General features: G+C 42.0%; 1 protein-coding gene across 2 annotated transcripts in view; it reads left to right on the forward strand.

The window, feature by feature from the left end:
• The window catches only part of LOC131683919 (proline dehydrogenase 1, mitochondrial), a 78,909-nt gene that overhangs the window by 52,286 nt on the left and 3,756 nt on the right, over positions 1-22,867 (forward strand). For both annotated transcript variants that reach the window (XM_058966330.1, XM_058966329.1), the window contains exons 3-10: positions 3,809-3,895; positions 4,181-4,368; positions 18,234-18,298; positions 18,446-18,624; positions 18,690-18,864; positions 18,923-19,084; positions 19,147-19,338; positions 19,398-19,575. In XM_058966330.1, the coding sequence (XP_058822313.1) occupies positions 3,809-3,895; positions 4,181-4,368; positions 18,234-18,298; positions 18,446-18,624; positions 18,690-18,864; positions 18,923-19,084; positions 19,147-19,338; positions 19,398-19,575 (1,226 nt within the window). The remainder of the gene's footprint in view (positions 1-3,808; positions 3,896-4,180; positions 4,369-18,233; positions 18,299-18,445; positions 18,625-18,689; positions 18,865-18,922; positions 19,085-19,146; positions 19,339-19,397; positions 19,576-22,867) is intronic.

Genomic DNA, 22,867 nt, shown 5'->3' on the forward strand with positions numbered 1-22,867 from the left:
TGACTGAACTCCTTCGAGGTAACAGTGGAGGCATTGTCGATCAGCAGACTTTTCGGGCTGTCATGGTGATTTGAATGTTTCGTGTTCCATTCGTCACTAACTGACACCAACTTGCTGCCAGTTCGACAATATATCCAACCTAGCACCAAAATTGGTGCCAGTTAGACACTAAACTCTGGATCAAACATTTCTTCATCGCAGAAAATCCCAGACCGGCAAGTGTCCAAGTACAAGTGGGTTGAATATAATCATCATGCAGCGCGGAGCTATCCGTTTGGTCGGTCTTCTTTCTCCTAAGATCTATGGTTGCAGCATTTCTCGCATTCCGTTAGAGAGCATGAATATGTCGCCCCCGAAACCGGGGGCGACATATTCTAAACTTGTATATTACAGAGTGGCAGTGTCGCGAGACGACCGGGTTCTTTCGGTAACTAGGAGTTTAGCGACACACATTTCACTTGGACAGTAGCATCCCACATGAGTCGCTCCTTGTTCGGCTAACGAGGGTGCAGAACTATGTTCAATAGTAGATACCAAGTCTTGGATGCACTCACGTCTCGCTTCTCATGCTTTGTGCGCGTAGCTGGATGTGTTCCGTTATCTGTTGGTTAACCTCATCCCGTAGCTTTGGATCTCTGACTATCTTGGCTTCTAAGCTTTTCAATCTATGAAAGGCTAACTGGGAGGTTTCCGTCTCGAACTTGCCATCCGCTATTCGCTTCGTCGTGGTCTCCAAAATTTGTCCGGCTCTCTTCTTTTCTGCTGGGGGCTCTGATTGCGGTACTACAGAAACTCCGATATCTGCATTGACGATACACGGTCGGATCACCTCGTTCGACAGCAGCACCTGTGAGGCACATTCTCCTGTTGATCCATACACTGCCCATCCCAGCAAGCTCCGGGGTTAAGCGTTTTTATGTATTTTTGGTTCATTTGGCGTGAAGGTGCTTATTGGATTTTTAGTATTGCTCACGGGATGGTATTTTCAGACTGATCGCTTTGATGCGCTTCTTGATCGTGTCCGATTGACCCCAACCCCGGGTTGCTTTACCTTTTAGGTAAGCCGTTTAGAAAATTCAGAATAACCATTCTTATAGGTGCTCTACTGTACAACCCACCGACATGAAAACGCTCCACTGGTTAAGTAAATCTGTTTGAACTTGGGAGTTTATAAATGCAATCTCAATTGCGCTCATACTATCGCTAATTCCCTCACAATCGCGGATCGCGCACATTCGGTACTCCCAAACCTCGGTATATATCTTTATTTGCATCACCCTACAAATAATAAACAAAAAATTGTATATTAGAAACTCGATCGCATAAAAATACAAACCTAACCGGGAAGACTCTTTTCTAACACTCATCACGTTAACATACAAACGCTTTAGCCCTTTGCGCTCATCTACGCACACCTACGCCCGCGATCTCCCAAACATGAAAGTGCCCGGGTGATTGAATAAATGTTTTGGTACTAATAAACGAGATCTCAAGCGTGAACCTAGTTACAAACGCCCGTTTTCGCGCGATAATTATTCGGGCACCTCCGGAAATCCTTATTCTCGGCCCTAGATGTCTAGGTATACACCTTCAGTTAGACCAATAAAAAAATGACGCTTATATTCACTAGACAGCACATTCAATAGCGATATGACCGGGAACTTTAGTGATAAGGGGAACTCATTCTCTTCTCTCGTCTGAATCAAACGTTGAAAATTAAGTTGTACCGATATTCAATTAGCAAAGCACTGGAAGACATGAAGTATTTTAATATTTTATAATACTCATGGAAGAACAAGGATGTAGCAAGGTTATAGTTTTCCGATGACTAAACCTTTGTCTTCTTACGCAGGAGTCAGGATATTTTGGCAGTTTTCCAAAATGCGAATCACCTGAATTTGCAGCATGCGTGTACAAGTGTAAAGTGACTTAGCACTTTATGCAGTCGGATCCGGAAGGAAGCGGAGGGTTAAGTCGTCGAACAACTCTAAGCTAGTTCATATGACCCTGTTCCACGCTTTTCTTAACTTTCTTTCTTCACATCCTTGCTTTTCATAGAGTACTATGGCTCTTAATACTAAAATACTTCATATCTTTGCTGATTAAATGTCGTTAAGACATGTAATGAAAAAAGTTTCACTTATTTATGGTCATTAATTAAAGAAGATTGAAAAATAAGTATCACATTCACGGTTCGCGCGACCATTCAAGAACAAACGAGAATATGCGGCCACACGGTTATAGCATCGTATTTACCCTCGCGAAGTTACACGCACGCTTGCAAACCCTACATAAAAATGCCCACGCAATCGAACACGTTAACATACAAATGATCGAGTCCTTCACGATGATACATAAAGACGATCATCCACGCTCAACTGCGGAATCGAGTGCGAACATTTAAATGATCATTCCCACGCGATCGTAAAGTCCCTACGCCAGTACATCTGAACCGTACACTCAATATCACAATCAGAATCACGACCCACTGCATTTAGCCTTAAGCTGCGTTTTGGTGGGTGACATTTCCCGTTTTATCTGCAATTGTAGTGATTTCCGAGAAGCAAGCTCTGTAGCTTCAGTAGGACAATTATAAAAAAAGATTTTCTTATTAGTCCACCACAGAAAAAGCTAGACAAAATTACAAAGAAATGAGAAGAGATAGGAATGTGATGTTGAATAATAAATTGTGGATCCTCTTGAAACTCAGCTTTTGGATAAGAGAAATTGTTATTTTAATAATTTATTATTTTGAGAAAATGACTAAAACCCCTATCCAAACACTAACTTTTTACTATTTTTTCACTAAAAAGTTATTTAAATTCACTTACTGTAAGATGTTATACTTTACCTAGTAGACATTTTTTTCTGCTTTCAAATAAACCCAAGAAAGCGGGAATACAAAGTATTATTTTTAAATTAAATTAGAGGTGTTTTAAGGGGTGGAGATAGCGTAGTTGGTAAATCGATTGCCTTGTACGCAGCTCACCTGGGTTCAATTCCCAACCCCGCACATAGGGTTAGAGATCTTTCCAAAGAGATTTCTCTAACCGGACAAAGAGGCGAGTGACCCTAAGGTTAAAACCTCTATAATCTAAATAAAAAAAAGTCAGACAAATTATTTACAATAACTCTGTAACGGTTGAGATATGATGGTAGGGTAATTAACCTATTTTGGTCCTAGTAGAGAGAATGTTGCACTTACAATTGATAGAATGCCTTCAAATTGGCAGCAATATTTTTGCTTCGTTCTTAAGAAAAATCGTATAATAAGAATGGTACGAAAATGATAATCGTGCTTAAGCACAATTTTCACCCTATCATTTGAGCCAATACGATGAATAAAGATGGCGGGCGCTACTCTAACAACATCAAATGGATATGGTGATAATAGAAACAGGGTGAAAACAGACTCTTTACCCTATGTGTAGAACGATTTCCCCCCAAATATGTTCCTTTATTATCCCTTGAGATGTTCTTAACCATGAAACAAACACCCTGTACATTTCAATGGATCAAATGACCTCAATCTCCCCTAAAGATTAATTTTCGCACAGAGACCAGTTCACCAGATGCGCAGCTATCGGTTGATTGTTATTAACAAATCGTCGGATAACCCGGTTGATCCTGCAGTGAACTTTTTAATATATAGCGCATCACTTCAAAAACTTCTACTTGTGTTTATTTGTATTACTTTTCCACTATTATTGTATTACATTTTTTACAACTAACGGTACAGCTGACTTATCCATTTCATTCTCTTGTTTCTGCTTCGTTCTATCCCACTGTTACCCGGTAACTGCTGAAGATTGCGATCGTTCGGCGTTAAACCCATTCTAGACTACTCGGTAGAGGAGGATCTGTCCCAGGAGGAAGCAGAGAAGCGCGAAGTTGAGTAAGTCATTCGAAATTCTATTGTGTGCAATAATCCCGTACTCACAAGTTATGCCAAATCTGTCCTTCCGCGTGGCAGAACCTGTACGGCTGATGGCAAGCTGACGCGGAACGCGAAACATCTGCGAACACGGTACAGCACTTTACATGATGTTTTGCCGTGTTCGCCTACCGCAACCGCGTCGCTTTTCGCCTAAGCATGTCATCGGCCTAGGTCTAAAATGTACGGAAAAAGTAAGATGACTGATCGCATGGATAAACAGCATTTATCTGATCTACTTCCTAGGGCTTCAGTATCTTCCACTGGAACAAACCTTTCAGGTGAAGCTACCTCTCTGCCCCAGTACAGCGTGGACAAAACGTTCGCGGATCGGCGCTACAAAGTACAAAGTGCTCGCACCTACTTCTACCTGAATGAGGCAACTTGCGAGCGGAACATGGAGACGTTCCTGGAATGTCTGGATGCTGTCAAAGGTACGTTTTATAATGAGAGTATGCAGGGTTACTATGAATTTAACGGGAAGTAATCGAAAAGCACCATTAGCTACAGGCTGATTGTTCAACAAGAATTATTTTCGTACATTACTTACTGTGTTGTAGGATGGTAAACTGCCAAAAAAGTACTAACAAACTGCATTCCTTCAAGTGAATGAGCGCTAGTATGACAGAGAAGGGTTGGCACAATCCCAAAACTTTCAGTCTTTTCAAATGACAGTTTTCAGAGGCATCAGTATTTTTGGCGTTTTCGTTATTGCCGTTGCACTATACGGGTGTACACTCGCTCAAATTTAATGTGGTTTAGTCTATCTCTCATCCTATGCGTATGAAGCACAAATGTAAAAACGGTATTAGCAAGTTTCGTCAACTGTGTCCAGTGTTTTTGATTTAAAACACATGAGATGATATTCTTAACTTCTACTGTGAGGTGGGCGGCTGTTTTCTTCCTTTTCATGTCCAACTTTTTTCTACCGCGTATACTTTGTAAATATCGTGAGCAAGTTCCTGAAATTATGGATAATAAACTTCGTATTCAACTATTTGGGGTTTCAAAAAACTAGTTCGCATCATAAATATATATGGTGTTACATTTCAATGTTTGGTTGGGTTACTTTGGTGGTTCCCTGGACAAGTTTACTTTTTGTTATGATTTTTGTTCATAAGTCGGGGATACACTGGTTTGTATAAAGTATATCAACTAATAGAACCGACATTACAATGTTCATGATTTCAGAAGCTTTGTCGCGATTTCTCATCACGTTACCGTGATATTTTATTCATAAGTTTCGTATCGGATTTTTTCGGAAAAAGTAGTGTGATTTATATTCATGATTACGGGATATTAGTCAGGATTACCTTTATTTTTTCTTCATATTATCGTTATATTTCAGTCACAAGTAGAGTGATTAGTATTCATGATTTCAGGATCTTGGTCACGATTATTGAAATTTTAGCAGGAGTAGTGTAATTTATGTTCATTATTTCTGGATCTTAATGGGGTCTTCTACTCTCACGGTTTCAAAAAATCGATTTTTTCTTTGTTTTATTTCAATCTATATTTATCTGAGAATACGCCACAGAAAGGATTTGGTGAAGATCATATTTCTTAGCATGTTCCTAGGAACCGAAAAGTACCCATCTCCGGCCGGTTTTGAAATATTAAACAAGGCGCACCACGATGGCGCTTGTCTATGGAAAAATCATTGTTTAAAGAATTCATCGGTTCATTCTTGTCGGATTATGTATATGTGAGCGTCTGTGAATGCTTACTTGTTTATTTTTTGGGGACGGGAAAGTCTTTCGGAAGAAAGAATGCGTCGGACATGTTGAGAAGCGTATGGGACCAGATTACGAAAACTGAAGAAAGAAAACAAAGTTATCAGTGGGAAAGGAAAGGGAAAGTTGACGGATAAATCAATCGGCGAGCTAACAAAATTTTATGGGCTGGCGATTCGGAGAAACATAATTTCTGTAGAACATATGGGAAATGCAATCTGGGCTTCCCTCGAACACTGCTCGTCATCAAACGAATATCCCCAACAATCATAGTGTCCACCCGGCGAGGACAGTTGGTGCAAGTGGCATCAGGCCGAAGGAAAAAGGAACTTTAGAAACTTTCGAACATGTCAGAATCTACGAAAGTCTATCATCTAATGATTTATTAGAAAGATGCTTAGGAGCCCACACCCAAAACATCAATGAGTCTCTGAATAGTGTAATCTGTGCCTAAGCGCCAAAGCACTTGCACAAATTCTGGCAGGCTGGTGGTCAATGTTCTGACTTAACTGGCAGTCAGCTTCCTCAACCAAGGATTTTAATCGATATTACAAGCTATGTAGGTGATGGGAATTACCTTGGGACTGAATCTGAATGATGTGCTAGTCGACTCGACAGTAAACGTATAACTCGTTCTGAACACAAAGTGGGTGTCGCGGCAAAACAAGCCCGAATTCAACAGGAGGAGCAAAATGTGCAAAACCAAGAACTTTTTCGTGATGAGGAAGGTGAGCTCTACGGACCCCGTATAGTAGATTATCTAGTAAGTTACTACTATCGAGTTATGAACCGTACTTTATCTTTAAACGCGTTTTCCCGAAAGTAGTGTTTTTTAAGTGGTCAAGTAAGACTTTTCATAGAATTACTGGTCCAATTTCAATAATTTCTTCTCCAATTGTTCAGAAAACCTACCGCTATGTTTTCCCGAGAGCAATATGCAAAATGTTACATTTTGATGGCCCATAAAAGGCCAAAAAATAATGTAAATATTGGAAATTTTCACAAACCGTTACATAATTTTTACAAATTATAAAACAAAAAAAATCCCCTCACTCGTTTACGAACGCTCGATCGAGACACAAGTGTTTTTTTTAGTCCGTGAAGTGTATAGCGACAAAGAATAGTGCTAATCCGCGTTCATGGTTATCTTGCGCATTCTCTGCCTCTCGAGAATTGGACATTTTCTTCATTTGTGCGTGTGTTAACCGTTAGGCCGCATTCCTCAGCCTTTATTTCGCACAGTGCGGATTAAACGATAGCCAGCTATATAAGCTAGACTGGTGTATCGTGGGAAACAAATATACAGATAAGTGAAATCTATCTTTTTTACACATTTACAGCTTATTCCCGTCTGCGCGGGTGCTGACACCGTGCGTTGACGGTGTCGATGGCTTCCTCCCTGGACAGCCAAATGGAGGTCGAACCGACTCCCAAGGCTTTCGCCCGACCGAACAATATCCAGAGCTCTCGACCGGTCTCTTTGTGGTCTTCTTTCGGCCCAAAACATATTCGGTGAATCTCTTACATATTTCGAGAGACCTGACGGAACGGTTCTCGGCTGTGACCGAAATATAAAAGGTCCTCTCAGACAGGGAAGGGTCGTGTTGACTACCTCAAAGCAGACAAATGATATTGCTTGCTGCGAGCTGTTTACAAAACACTATTATGTGTATATTCCAGATGTAAAAGTACAGTCTGTAGGCGTTTTCACCGATGACAGTTTGACATGCGATCGGCTGCAGTACGGGGTTGGCCGTTTTAGAGACCGCTTACTTTAGCAAGTGAAAATACTTGAGTGCAAGCGTTTGCACTCATTAGTAGTTGCAGGATATGGGTCAAAAACGTACCCCCAATCAAACTCTTATCGGGTTACCTTCGCTGGTACTGCTTTGCCGAACTACATCCTCTTGCTCCAGATTCGTCTTCCTGTGCGTCTGCTTGTACCCAATCCTCCCAGCACAGTCGTGCCTCACAGTCAGCGGTATCTTCAGTCGTCATGACCCTGAGTTTGGGAATGGAGATGGTGACTTCCAAATTGCCCTCTTTGGCAAGTATTTTAAAAATAATGTTGATGAATCAACCGTTTTTGCTGATGGAACCGTTTGTTCTAGCTCAAATGCGTCTGACTGTCAATTAATAAGTCATCGCTGTCAGCCGTCAGCTGAAAACCTCCTGAGGGCCACTCCGACTTCCATCGCGGGTGCCACCAATTCATGCAGTTCACCCGCGCCTTCTGCTGTTAGCAGTCATTCCAGTCGCCCTGGCGTGCCTTCGCATTAAAAGAAACATGGCTAAATGAGCACTCTTTCCAGCCATGTAATTTGCTCTGACTACGAGGTTCTCAGATGTGATCGTAGCCCCCTCAACAGCCACAAATCCCCCGGAGGCGATGTTTTGCTCGCTATGCGTCATGGATTAAAAGTTCAACATGATGGTTGGAGCTGCATCGAACAAGTGTAGGCGGCGATAAAATTCGGAAATCGAACTTTATACACTCAGGTTTTTTTTACGCGGGGGATACGAGCCGCGTTAATGAAAACCGTGTAAATTTCAAAATCCGCGTAAATGAAAACCGCGTAAATTTCAAAATCCGCGTAAAGGAAAACCGCGTAAATTTCAAAATCCGCGTAAATGAAAACCGCGTGAATTTCAAAATCCGCGTAAATGAAGACCACTTAAATTTAAGAATCCGCGATAAAGGGAACCTCATTGATGGATACCGCGTAAATTCCAAAATCCGCGTAAATGAAAACCGCGTAAATTTCAAAAACCGCGTAAATGAAAACCGCGTAAATTTCAAAATCCGCGTAAATGAAAACCGCGTAAATTTCAAAATCCGTGTAAAAAAAACCGCGTAAAAAATACCGCGCAAAAAAAACCGCGTAAAAAAAACTTGAGTGTATATGTATTTGGTTTATTATTCCCCTGATAAAATTCGCGACTCTACACTAGTTGATTCTCATTCTGGATCATTGACTTCTGTTTCTGCGATGGCACAACTCACTGATGACATCATGATTCTCGGCGATTTCTACAATAAAGTGGCGTTCCGTTCATGACGGATTTCTACAACCCGATCCAGAAGAATCTGTTTTTCATCCTGGTAGCATTACTCTTCTGGATGGCTATAGCACGGCTACACTTCTGCAGATCAACAGTACCACGAAGGAAAACGACCGGATTTTAGATCTATGCTTCGTTAATGCCAGAGATCAATCGCCGCATATCTCCACCGCCCTCGCCTCGCTAGTAAAGTTTGTTCGCCACCATCCGCCTTTACATCTAACACTCCAAGACGTACCGCCTATGAACTTTTCGATCCACGCGCCCACCGTGTGTTACAATTATAAGCGGGCCGACTATAGCAGCATTTTGAACATTTTACAAAGCATTAAGTGAGATTCTGTGCTAAGCATGGATGATGTGTATTCCACCGCTGAAACATTCTGCCATATAATGAGCTACCTTATAGATCGTCATTACGTGAAAACAACCGTGAATGCTTAAACGTGAATGGTTCTGCAAAAGTGAAAAAACTTGTTTCGAGTAGCCAGGACGAAGGTGAGCTAGACTACGTCTCATTCAAAGTGAACCTAGATGCAAGCATGAGAAAACGCGCTCTCTCGTCCAGCACCTGGCCATACGGAGTGCGATTTAGAGAATTTCGGGATCTTCACAAAGACCGACCATGGATGCCAACCAGTCGAATGGATTCTTTTTCTCTGTCTAACCAGATCGCTGCCGACCGTACAGTTAGATCTTAAGTCGGTATCAATTTAATGTTGCCGAGATTGTTTCACTGTTTAGAAAGTTTTCTTGTTGATTGTTTTAATTTCTTGTGAATTGTAATTATGTTTCACTATTGTCTTTATGTTTATAGCAATATTAGTATGTTTTGTATTAGTTTTAAGTTTTCAATAAGACTGTACAAGTCAGTTGAATAAACTAATACAAATACAAATGATTCTTAATACGGCGAAATGTTCTGTGACATCGTTCTCCAGAAAAAAAGTTGGAATACAACTTTTCTTGAACTCTTGTTCCCCGGGTGAGCTGCGTTAAGGATCTCAGAGTGCTGTTGTTGGTAGAGCATCGCGAAGCCTGGGCTTCATTTTCCGTACAGCTAAATACTTGTCTCAAAAGCCTCTACTGATCTTTAGTGCGCTCAACGCGTGAGTATTGTTCGGCAGTCTGGAACCCGAATTACATGAACAGCGGCGATCGAATTGAAGGCATTCAACGAAAATTTATACGGTATGCTCTTCGACGCCTGTCTTGGCACGATCCTGTTCGTCTACCAAGTCACGAGAGTCGGTGTCAACTTATCTAGCTCGATACCCTTTAGCGTCGTAGATAAACTGCAAGAGCCTTATTCATCTCTGATCTTTTGCCAGGATGCATTGACTCCAGATTTACTAGAGCGAGTGAACATTAAGGCAAGGTCCTGAACGTTACACGGAAGCGTTCTTCTGAGAGTGCCGTTTCGACGAACTATTCACACTAATGCTAATGCCGCTATCACGGGACTACAAAGCCTCTTCAATCGTGTGTCGCGCCTGTTCGACTTTCATTTGTTTCGGATATCATTAAGAAATCGATTTCTGCAGTTTTTTAGAAGTAACTAGTTCAAGTTTCCATCATTGGGGCAAAGTGCGGCCTGTTGATGTGCGTGATAAATATAAAATATTTAATACCGCGGGTCATAATTGCACAAAGTGTAAACAATTGGGTCACACATTGTAGTAATAAGGCCCGCTGTGGAAAATGCGGTGAGAATCATGTGGATGATTCGTGCAGTAAGAATGCTGAGAAGTGTCCTTACTGTGCAGAGATTCTTCATGATATCTCGGCATGTCCCGCGTACAAACTACGAAGGGATAAACTAAAACGTTCCCTTGCGGAACGTTCCAAGCGTTCTTTCGCAGAAATGTTAAAGAAAACTACGCCACCATCCACAACGAACCGCTACGCTCTCTTGCCTCCTAACGAAGGTGAGGCTGATGACCCACAAGACGGCTCAGGAACATTTCCTCTCCTAAATTTCCTTGTAAAGGCCAGAAGATGTCCCTGGACGGGGTTCCAAAAGTGACATCTCTTGGAAGTGGTGCAACCAAACCGAAGTAAATAGCTTCTGGTCTCGGAGGATTAAACTCAGAGAAGGAGTTCCCAACACTTCCCGGAACATCAAAAACCCCCAGTGTTCCTCTGTTTCAGTTCGATCATAATCACGGCACCGGAATTATCAAACTCTCGGACATTGTGGACTAGATAATAAAGACTTTCAATATAACTGATCCTTTTAAAAGTCTGTTGTTAGCTCTTCTACCTACAGTAAGAACATTTTTAAAGTAGTTGACTGCGAAATGGCCCCTCCTTTCAGCGATTGCATCCTTCGATGGCTAACTCATTGAACGAGGTCACGGATTTGATCACTGTTCTACAGTGGAATTGCAGAATTATCATCCCGAAAATCGATTCCTTAAAAAATTTTAATAAACAGTTTGAGTTGCGATGCATTCGCTTTATGTGAACTTCCGATATAAACCCAAACTGCGTAAATGAAAACCGCGTAAATTTCAAAATCCGCGTAAATGAAAACCGCGTAAATTTCAAAATCCGTGTAAAAAAAACCGCGTAAAAAATACCGCGCAAAAAAAACCGCGTAAAAAAAACTTGAGTGTATATGTATTTGGTTTATTATTCCCCTGATAAAATTCGCGACTCTACACTAGTTGATTCTCATTCTGGATCATTGACTTCTGTTTCTGCGATGGCACAACTCACTGATGACATCATGATTCTCGGCGATTTCTACAATAAAGTGGCGTTCCGTTCATGACGGATTTCTACAACCCGATCCAGAAGAATCTGTTTTTCATCCTGGTAGCATTACTCTTCTGGATGGCTATAGCACGGCTACACTTCTGCAGATCAACAGTACCACGAAGGAAAACGACCGGATTTTAGATCTATGCTTCGTTAATGCCAGAGATCAATCGCCGCATATCTCCACCGCCCTCGCCTCGCTAGTAAAGTTTGTTCGCCACCATCCGCCTTTACATCTAACACTCCAAGACGTACCGCCTATGAACTTTTCGATCCACGCGCCCACCGTGTGTTACAATTATAAGCGGGCCGACTATAGCAGCATTTTGAACATTTTACAAAGCATTAAGTGAGATTCTGTGCTAAGCATGGATGATGTGTATTCCACCGCTGAAACATTCTGCCATATAATGAGCTACCTTATAGATCGTCATTACGTGAAAACAACCGTGAATGCTTAAACGTGAATGGTTCTGCAAAAGTGAAAAAACTTGTTTCGAGTAGCCAGGACGAAGGTGAGCTAGACTACGTCTCATTCAAAGTGAACCTAGATGCAAGCATGAGAAAACGCGCTCTCTCGTCCAGCACCTGGCCATACGGAGTGCGATTTAGAGAATTTCGGGATCTTCACAAAGACCGACCATGGATGCCAACCAGTCGAATGGATTCTTTTTCTCTGTCTAACCAGATCGCTGCCGACCGTACAGTTAGATCTTAAGTCGGTATCAATTTAATGTTGCCGAGATTGTTTCACTGTTTAGAAAGTTTTCTTGTTGATTGTTTTAATTTCTTGTGAATTGTAATTATGTTTCACTATTGTCTTTATGTTTATAGCAATATTAGTATGTTTTGTATTAGTTTTAAGTTTTCAATAAGACTGTACAAGTCAGTTGAATAAACTAATACAAATACAAATGATTCTTAATACGGCGAAATGTTCTGTGACATCGTTCTCCAGAAAAAAAGTTGGAATACAACTTTTCTTGAACTCTTGTTCCCCGGGTGAGCTGCGTTAAGGATCTCAGAGTGCTGTTGTTGGTAGAGCATCGCGAAGCCTGGGCTTCATTTTCCGTACAGCTAAATACTTGTCTCAAAAGCCTCTACTGATCTTTAGTGCGCTCAACGCGTGAGTATTGTTCGGCAGTCTGGAACCCGAATTACATGAACAGCGGCGATCGAATTGAAGGCATTCAACGAAAATTTATACGGTATGCTCTTCGACGCCTGTCTTGGCACGATCCTGTTCGTCTACCAAGTCACGAGAGTCGGTGTCAACTTATCTAGCTCGATACCCTTTAGCGTCGTAGATAAACTGCAAGAGCCTTATTCATCTCTGATCTTTTGCCAGGATGCATTGACTCCAGATTTACTAGAGCGAGTGAACATTAAGGCAAGGTCCTGAACGTTACACGGAAGCGTTCTTCTGAGAGTGCCGTTTCGACGAACTATTCACACTAATGCTAATGCCGCTATCACGGGACTACAAAGCCTCTTCAATCGTGTGTCGCGCCTGTTCGACTTTCATTTGTTTCGGATATCATTAAGAAATCGATTTCTGCAGTTTTTTAGAAGTAACTAGTTCAAGTTTCCATCATTGGGGCAAAGTGCGGCCTGTTGATGTGCGTGATAAATATAAAATATTTAATACCGCGGGTCATAATTGCACAAAGTGTAAACAATTGGGTCACACATTGTAGTAATAAGGCCCGCTGTGGAAAATGCGGTGAGAATCATGTGGATGATTCGTGCAGTAAGAATGCTGAGAAGTGTCCTTACTGTGCAGAGATTCTTCATGATATCTCGGCATGTCCCGCGTACAAACTACGAAGGGATAAACTAAAACGTTCCCTTGCGGAACGTTCCAAGCGTTCTTTCGCAGAAATGTTAAAGAAAACTACGCCACCATCCACAACGAACCGCTACGCTCTCTTGCCTCCTAACGAAGGTGAGGCTGATGACCCACAAGACGGCTCAGGAACATTTCCTCTCCTAAATTTCCTTGTAAAGGCCAGAAGATGTCCCTGGACGGGGTTCCAAAAGTGACATCTCTTGGAAGTGGTGCAACCAAACCGAAGTAAATAGCTTCTGGTCTCGGAGGATTAAACTCAGAGAAGGAGTTCCCAACACTTCCCGGAACATCAAAAACCCCCAGTGTTCCTCTGTTTCAGTTCGATCATAATCACGGCACCGGAATTATCAAACTCTCGGACATTGTGGACTAGATAATAAAGACTTTCAATATAACTGATCCTTTTAAAAGTCTGTTGTTAGCTCTTCTACCTACAGTAAGAACATTTTTAAAGTAGTTGACTGCGAAATGGCCCCTCCTTTCAGCGATTGCATCCTTCGATGGCTAACTCATTGAACGAGGTCACGGATTTGATCACTGTTCTACAGTGGAATTGCAGAATTATCATCCCGAAAATCGATTCCTTAAAAAATTTTAATAAACAGTTTGAGTTGCGATGCATTCGCTTTATGTGAACTTCCGATATAAACCCAAACTTTCACGATTTTAATATTATTCGCTTGGATCGAAATACCCCCTACGAAGGAGTACTTTTGGGGACCAAAAAGTCCAATTCCTTCTACAGAATTAACCCTCCATCGATACCAAGCATTGAAATTGTCGCTTGTCAAGTAACAGCCAAAGACAAAGATCTTTGCATAGCTTCCATATATATTTCCCCAACACCGCGATTGAGCACCGGCGGCTACATAACATCATAGAATCCCTGCCTGCACCGCGACTAGTTTTAGGAGACTTTAACTCTCACGGTACGGTATGGGGTTGCCTTTATGATGATAATCGCTCTTCTCTGATCCCCACGGTAGCGACCATCTGTCGATCGTAGTCTCGATCACTAAGGCCGATGACATGCTTACGCGATTTGCGAAGCGGTAGCGGTAAGCGAAGCGAATGCGTTTGACCTATCTCTTTGGTGTGTGCATGTAGAACGCGTAATACTGTCATAGTAAAAGCGAGGCGAACGCGGCAAAACACTATGTAAAGTGATCAGACGCGTCCGCAAACGCTTCGCTTTCCGCTTCAGCTTGTCATCGGCCTAATAGTTCAAGACCATTGGAATCAATCAATATTTCGTATGAGCTCCCACGAAATATTGGCTAGAAGAGTTATGCGGTCGCGATATCCGCTCCGCTGTCAAGAATCAAGCCAGCCAAAAAGCCGTACTCTTCGGCTTTTTGGCTGGCTTGATTCTCGACAGCGCGAATCAAGCTCAGGCTAAGCCAGTACCCGGCGCGAATATACAAAAACGTTCTACCAATCTGTGGTGGGACAAAGAGTAAGAGATTTACCTTACTCCACTGATCAAAAGTAATTTGTTAAATAGTCCAGGAAATCGATTAAAGATAGAATAACCAGACAAAACATGTATAACCGCTTAACCCAAAATTCCCCCCGTAACTCAAGTGTGGAATTAAACCTAGCTGTACTTCTCGGAATTAGGCTGAATGCGGCTGACGAAAAGAAGTAATTATGTACAAAATTCCTAGGAATCGATTGAAGATAATTAGAATGACCGCACGAAACGTGTATACCCGTTTTACCCCAATTCTTCTCATTGATGAAGCATGAAGTTGGTTGAATAATCTAAAAAAACGAAATGTAAAGTGGTACTGAGAATTTCCGGTAATCCGCTATACAACTAGACCCACATAATCATTAACAGTTATGTGTCCAACAAAAAGCACCTTTAACAGGTCAACGTGGGTACCCGGTACCCACAAATTGAAATGCTCATAATTATGGCTTCCTTTGACCGATTTGGATACTTTTGGATGTTTTGGATTCAGGAACTCGTCCACTTTTTGATTATGTAAAATTGAACAGAATGAATGGATCTGGTTCTTGGTAATCCGGATTTTCCGGAGCAATGTTCCAGTACTAGGGAATGATTTGTAAATTTTAATAAAGTCCTAGCAATATGAGTATCAAAACTCTTCAAATTGTCTCGGAAGTATGTTATTTATTGTTACGGGACCCCATGGCAATTTGAGAAATGGAATTGGAATGGAATGGCCACTCACGGCCCCACGGGAACCTGCTCCGGAATGTCTGTTCCGGGGTCAAATCACCAAATGGTTCCAAAACCACAAGATACAGCCTACTGATGCAATTCCAAGAATTTTGATACCCATATTGCTAGTATTCCATTGAAGTTCACAAATAGTATCCCAGCACTGGAACCTGCTTCCGGATTTCCGGGAACCGTATGAAGTAACCCGATTCATTTTTACCAAGTCCAAAAGTGGATGAGTTCCTAAATCCAAAACACTCAAAAGCGTCGAAATCGGTTGGAAATTTCCTTAGTTATTGACATTTCAGTTTTGTGGGTACCCGGGTACCCACTTCGGCCTGTTACGTAATAAAAAAATTCAGGAGCCCCTCCTCACTCCCCCCTTACTATATCAACAATATTATTAACCCAAAAGCTTGACTTAGTGAAGTTCTAAGATGTCACAAAGTTTCAATTTCCAGCTATAGATAAAACATGGGAATTTTATTAATTGAAACTTAAAAAGGTAACCGGGTACCGCGTCGGACACATAACGGTTAAAAATATTTTTGTGGGTTAATTATTTTACATCTCCAGTGTTGTAATTCTTCGAAAACCAAACTCAAAATATCATATTTAGTACAGGAATATGATCCCGAAATTCCCCCACATTGTTGATAACCGTACTTAGCGTTTTATCACACTATTGAATAAAGTCGCGTTTTTTGACATTTTTGTCCACTGTGCGATGGTTAATTTCAGACGATGATCCAGGTTGGTTCTGAATCGTTTGGCACGAGGTAAATACGTTCCATCTCAAAACCTATCGGCAGCTGTTTTCTTTTTCATCAACTTATTTGTTGTGCAAATCCCTCTGTGAGCTGCGAACTGCATTATCCTACTACAGTGCCTGGCCATTTTATCATACTTGAATTAGGAAAGTTTGAAGTTTCACAACGTTCAAACATAGATGGCAGTAGTGTAAAACACGAAATCGTAAAATAAACGAATAAATGTCAAACACAGTGTTATCGCCAAATTGTGTAAAATCAATATTAAAACATAATATTCTCGTTGTGCGTTATTTACAGGTGGCCTATCACTGTGCTATTTCTGGACGACTTCTAAACTGAAATTAACCCGAAATCACGTGATATATCTCGGCAAAGACGTGCAGTATCTGTCGGCCATCTGCGGCTAGTCGTACGGTGATCATTCGATCGTTATAACAAGTTCGACTATTCCTACCCTATATCATATGTGATCGATGTGTTTTAAATATAGGAATTAGTTTCATGTCATAAGTTCAAGAGCCGGCATCGGTACATACCGGTTAATGTGTGCAAGTGAGGATTGAAATGAGATAACCGCTTGAGGCAGACGGAAACAGTGGGTGGGTTTTCCTTTTCTACTTTGTATCGATACACAGGGGCTCGACCTAATTGTGTATCGTTGACGTCACACGAAACGGTTCGGACGGTGTCGAATGGTTACGATTGAGTAACGGGGGTGTCTGTGTGGGTGGATCAGTTTTAGATCGATATTCCGTTCGCACGCGGTGGGTTACTCAGGCGATTTTATTTGGTGTGGGTGGGATTTTCTCCCGCAGTGTGTCAAATCGTAAGATTTTCAGTTCGCGTGGGATAAAAAGCATGTGGTCTCCCAGTAAGCAAAGAGATTGCGGGTTGATATATAGGGAGAGAGAAAGAGAAACCGTTAGCCGACAACTATGGTGAGATACTGGGGAGAGTGAGTGACTTTCATAAGAGAATACATTTCGTTATGCTTGGGGAGACTAAAGACACCTGTTTATTCATTTTTTTGTTGTTTTGTAAGGTAAAAGGCATTTTGTGGCTACTCTTGAAAATTTCATGCTAGTAGTTCTAGCGATAATGTTTGTTGTCGTATTTGCAGAATATTTTGAGGACAGTTTCTGTCTGTGAAACACTGCCTAACAACATATTGTCGATAAACATGCTGTTTTATGGTAGATGAACTAGTAATGGCGAATCTTAGCAGCATCATAGCTAGGAAATACAGTTTCAGTACCACATTCAACATTTTCATCCATTTCATGTATGTGCATATTCTAAAAAATTTCATCAAATTATTTACTTGTAGGTAAACATATGAAAAAAACTGTTTAAGTATTTTTGTTCGTTTAGTTACGGCAATGGTCTAAAATCTTCACGTATATTTAACGAACAGTAAATAAATAACTAAAGCTTCCTAAATGCCCTACAGAAAATTGGGAAACAACTTCCCCCAATGGATTTTTTTTCTTTTTTTAAATTGGTTGGTTTTAAGTCAGACCGGACTAAGTGACATTGTATTGATTTCGATAAAAACGAGTTTAAAGTTTGAATCGCAGTATCCTTTACATTATAATTTGAAATTAATTTTAGCTATAATTCTTGCTTATTGTAACATATTTCAAGTCAGCTAAAAGGCGAATGTAGATGAATAAATTCTTTAACCAGGCTATGATTATCTCATTTCTTACTTAACATCGACCAATTGTACTTCACCGGCTTGTCAGCTCATCAGTCTACCCTTTTTCAGGCTGCACGGTTTTGGCACCGTAGAAAAACTAAAACACTATAAGACAGTATATATCTAACATCATTTTCGCATAAATATTCTCAGTGCTCGATTACTTCTACATATATTCTGAATAATAATTGAAAGACTCGATAATTAAATGTCGATTCCATTTCACAGGTGCTACTTTCGGAACTGGAATCACTGCCATCAAGTTGACAGCACTTGGTAGACCTCAGTTGCTGGTAGGTTCCCAACAAACCCAATTATAGGCTATATAGAGTGAAACGTTCCGTAATGACTTGAAACGACTCGTTTTTTTCCCACCGTATGTTATATGTTCCTCACCTGTTCTCACATCTACCCATTCTACTCGTTGGTTCCGCAAACAGCTTCAACTCTCCGAGGTCATCATGCAAGCGCGTCACTACATGATGGAACTGGCAGGTGCCACCGGTAACGTGCTATCACATCACAAAACCATCAAGGACTTGGAACGATACCTGAGCAACGTAGCCGAGAAAAAGGAAGTCAAGGAGTTCTTGGAGAAGGTTACCTCCGATAAAGATGGGTTCGTAGCACATGTGTCGTTGGTGGGAACATCTAGTAACTAACCATTCCTTACGTTTATCGCAGAATTCTGCACTTGTTCCCCTGGACGGGAATCATCAATGAAGACTGCGAGTTAAGTGAAACGTTCCGGGTGCCTGATCCTGTCTCCGGACAGATGCGTCGATTGATCTCTCAGATTCCCCCCAAAGAGGAAGAAATGTTCCGCAATATGATCAGACGATTGAATACAATTGTTAAGGTACATTTTTCTGTGATAAATCTGTGTCGTTCAGTTCTGAAACATTACTCTTTTGTAGACTGCTCAAGATCTGGACGTGCGCATAATGATTGATGCCGAGCAGACCTACTTCCAACCTGCAATTTCTCGCATCACCCTGGAGATGATGCGAAAATACAATACCGAGAAAGCAATTGTCTTTAACACGTATCAATGCTATCTAAAGGATACTTACAAAGAGGTATTTATTTCAGTGTGGACTTAATTGGGGGACCCCATAAAATACGCCATTGTTCTTTGCAGGTTTGCACCGATCTGCAGCAAGCCAAGCGACAAAACTTCTACTTCGGCGCCAAACTAGTGCGGGGAGCGTACATTGAGCAGGAAAGAGCTCGTGCAGCTGCTTTGGGTTATGACGATCCAACCAATCCTTCATTCGAGGCCACAACGGATATGTATCACAAAACGCTCACAGAGTGTTTGAGACGAATCAGAGTAAGACCTCATTTCGTATTTCATCGGCAAATTCCAGCAAGGGTTATTTCTGATTGTAGATCCTAAAAGATGCCGGTGAGGATCCAAAGAAAATTGCCATTATGGTAGCGTCGCACAATGAGGATACGGTACGGTTTGCCATTGAGAAAATGAAAGAGATTGGAATTCATCCGGAAGATAAGGTGATCTGTTTTGGACAATTGCTGGGCATGTGCGATTACATCACCTTTCCACTGGGTAAGTTTATATTTTGATTTCAATTATTTGCATTATACCGAAAAAAGGGCGCTTTGATGGTTAAGGAAATACGTGTTGTATGATCCAAGAAGTATGATGGCTGATTTTTAATGTTTTAGCCAATAGGTTACCTATTGCCTAAATGGTCAATAAGTTATCTACTAACTTACTGGGTTTTCAGTCAATGTGTTATCTATTGACTAAATGGGAAAGTAGGCCTGCGGCATTTGATTGACAGGATTGGTTCCTAAGAGATAGTTGAATATTCTTTTCTTTTTTGTTGGGGACACTTTTTTTACTGCGACCACTATTCAGATTGTCTTTTGTGGCTGCCGCTGTTTGCTCTACACGTTTCAAATTAGCCGAATTCATTGTAAATGAAAGCGAATTGTTTTTTACATTATTAATGTGTATGCCAAACCTCACAAAGCATTATAAGATGCCTTCCGAAGTATTTCTTCCATCGAAGAAACAATGTTGGACAATGGCAGAGAATATGTTCCGAGCTCTCGGGCTCATATCTGAAAGTTCTAGTTTAACGGCTCAAGTAGATATGCCTAGACATGGTTTTGGTCCAGCAAACATGTTTGGCGAACCACACGTCGGCCACTCCGTTAGCAATAATTCCTTGTGGGCCAGGTACCCAGAATATCATTACTTTATTCCGAATTGCCAGTTGTTTTAAAAATTTGATGCACTCCCTAACATGTTTGGACTCACATGACACTGCTGTGCTCAAAAGATTGCGATTTTTGCATGTCTGTATTTTCGTTTCCTGCAGACCTCCGAGTAGGTGCATATTGCATATACTCCAGCCTAGAAAATAGAAGGCAACTTTCTATCAATGGGAAAGTGGCCTTCTATTTTCTAGGCGCTTCTTTAATTCTTGATCCGTAAATTTTCAAGGCTGTACCTTGAGTTCCTTTACTATTTACACATCAAATAGTTATTTACTCTTTAGCTCCCTCAGAGCCAAACCTCGTCTCCCGGTTCTGCGCAAAAGTACATGAAAGGTCCGAATTACCGTAACCCTGTTCCAATTCGGACCACCCATTTCTTGTCGAATAGAAATGAATTCCTATTTTGGCCTTAGTTATTCCTATTTGATTTTTACTAAATTTCGAATTGTGCAGTGAAAAGTTCTCTTTGATTTAAAAACATTGTAATAAATATACAATAAAAAGTAAGAGCTGGGCCAAATTACCTTAAAAGGTACAAGGTACAAGGTTAGCGAACCACTCCGTCCTGCTAAAACAACTACTCTTACTACCAAATTTGATTTCTTCTCGGCACTACCTTACGGCATTACTTCGGGGAGGGGTTAATTTATATGCATAGCGCCCACGCTTGTCTAACTACTTTGTAGTTAGTTTCTTTGTAGTAAGTCCTACAATAATGCACCACGCCTCGACACACCACCAGTTTTCAACTATCATCACAAAGTAGGACATTTCTGAATGACAGTACGAAAACCGGCAAATGACCTAGTTTACTCCGACGGAGAATTCCTCGTCCGAAACCGAATCGAGGTCTTTTCGGCGATTCCGGTAGAGCAGGGCGTCCGGTTCGCTGGTGCCCCGACGACTCGCGAGTAGTAATGTCCCGTCGCGGTCTACTCAGTCTAGTCTTCGGCGGTGAATCTAGCTTACACCGACGGAGAGTTTCCCTTTGAAAGAAGTTCTCTCGGTCCAATTCTTCTTGGTTTTCACTATCTTTCTATCGGGTCAACCGCTACGGCGCCGTGATCGGTCCAGCAATTCCATGTGGAGCGTAGCGTCCGGTTCGCTGGCGACCCGACGATTCATACACAGTGCTCCACTGCGGTCTACTCGACTAATCCCCAGTGGTTGATCCGGCTTAATCCGGCGATGAGTTTATCCGGCAGTCATTGCTATCACGAAACTGTTGCTCGCTGTTCATCACGCCGTTTCCGCTTTAAGGCGGTCATGATCTGCGTCAACATTCTATTGACCGCGTTCCACGTGATTACGTCGCTCATCATTTTGTGGACGACATTTTCCGGATTGCCCGACCCTCCCGTTTCAAGCATCTTCCGACGTGTCGCTTCGGACGTCGGACATTCGAAGACCACGTGCTCCGGTGTCTCCTTGATGTTCTCACACTTCGGACAAAACGGTGACGTTGCGTGCCAGAACCGATGAAGATACTTCCTGATGCAGCTGTGTCAGGTGGAAGTTCACTTCTCCGTGTTTTATATTGAACCACGTCAACAGGTTTAGGATGAGCTGGTAAGTCCACCTTTCTTTTTCCGTATTGTTCCATTCCTCCAGCCACCTCGCCATTCATTCCATTCCTTCATTCTTACCATCTTCCTCACATATCTGGTATTTCTCCAATTGTAGCAATCGATAACCTCCACCAGGGCGATGCAGATGGAGATCATCCCGGCAATAACGCATACTGCCTCCGACTATGTTGTTCTGTACGCGCTCGCGACTCGTACGGCCATCAACCGGAACGTGGTTTAGCTCATCGTGGTTCCGCTTGGTTTTCATCACTGCACCCCAGGCCGGAACCCCATATCGGAGTATCGATTACGAAACACTAGCTAACCGTCGTCTCGCGTTACTTCTCAGACCGCTGACGTTTGGCATGATCCTCGCTATTCCGTTCATTGCCTTCGCCGACCTTTCATAGTTGGCATAGTCGACGAGGTTGTTGAAGCTCAACCGGTCGTCGATAAGGTTTCCGAGTGTATCCAGCAAATATATAAGACTATACGAGGGGGGTTCGCCCGGTGGCTTCCCTGGCTTGGGCAACAACACCAGTTTCTCTACCTTCCACATTTTGGAGAAGTTGCCATAAATATATACACTTCTGCGGACCATCCTGAACATTTCCAGGATCACAGCTTTCAGCGTCATGTTTTGTATTTCATCCGGACAGCGGCTTTCTTTGATTTTCGTCGCATCGACGCTTCTGTCAGTTCTTCGTTAGTCACTTGCAGCGACGGGTCCTTTATTTTCGGCATAACAACTCGATTCGCATCCCCAAGGATTGGCGTCTACTTCTCGACGCAGCTCCTTGTGGTAATCTAACATGCTGAGCCAGATCTCCCGTTTTAAAGCTTCCCGAAACGCAGCCTTGTGCTCCTCTCTTATTCTCCGATCCTGCTTGCTGAGCCCACCTTCTGGCTTCGAGACAAGTAGCGCGTAGCGTACTGATCGTTTCGTTCCACCAGTAAGCTGGATTCCGTTTACTGCGGGGCTTCAGTTTTCACGGGATTGTGGCGTCACAAGCCGTCACCATCCAACTTGTTACATCAGCAGCA

Source organism: Topomyia yanbarensis, chromosome 2 (genome assembly GCF_030247195.1).
Source record: "Topomyia yanbarensis strain Yona2022 chromosome 2, ASM3024719v1, whole genome shotgun sequence".
Lineage (NCBI taxonomy): Eukaryota > Metazoa > Arthropoda > Insecta > Diptera > Culicidae > Topomyia > Topomyia yanbarensis.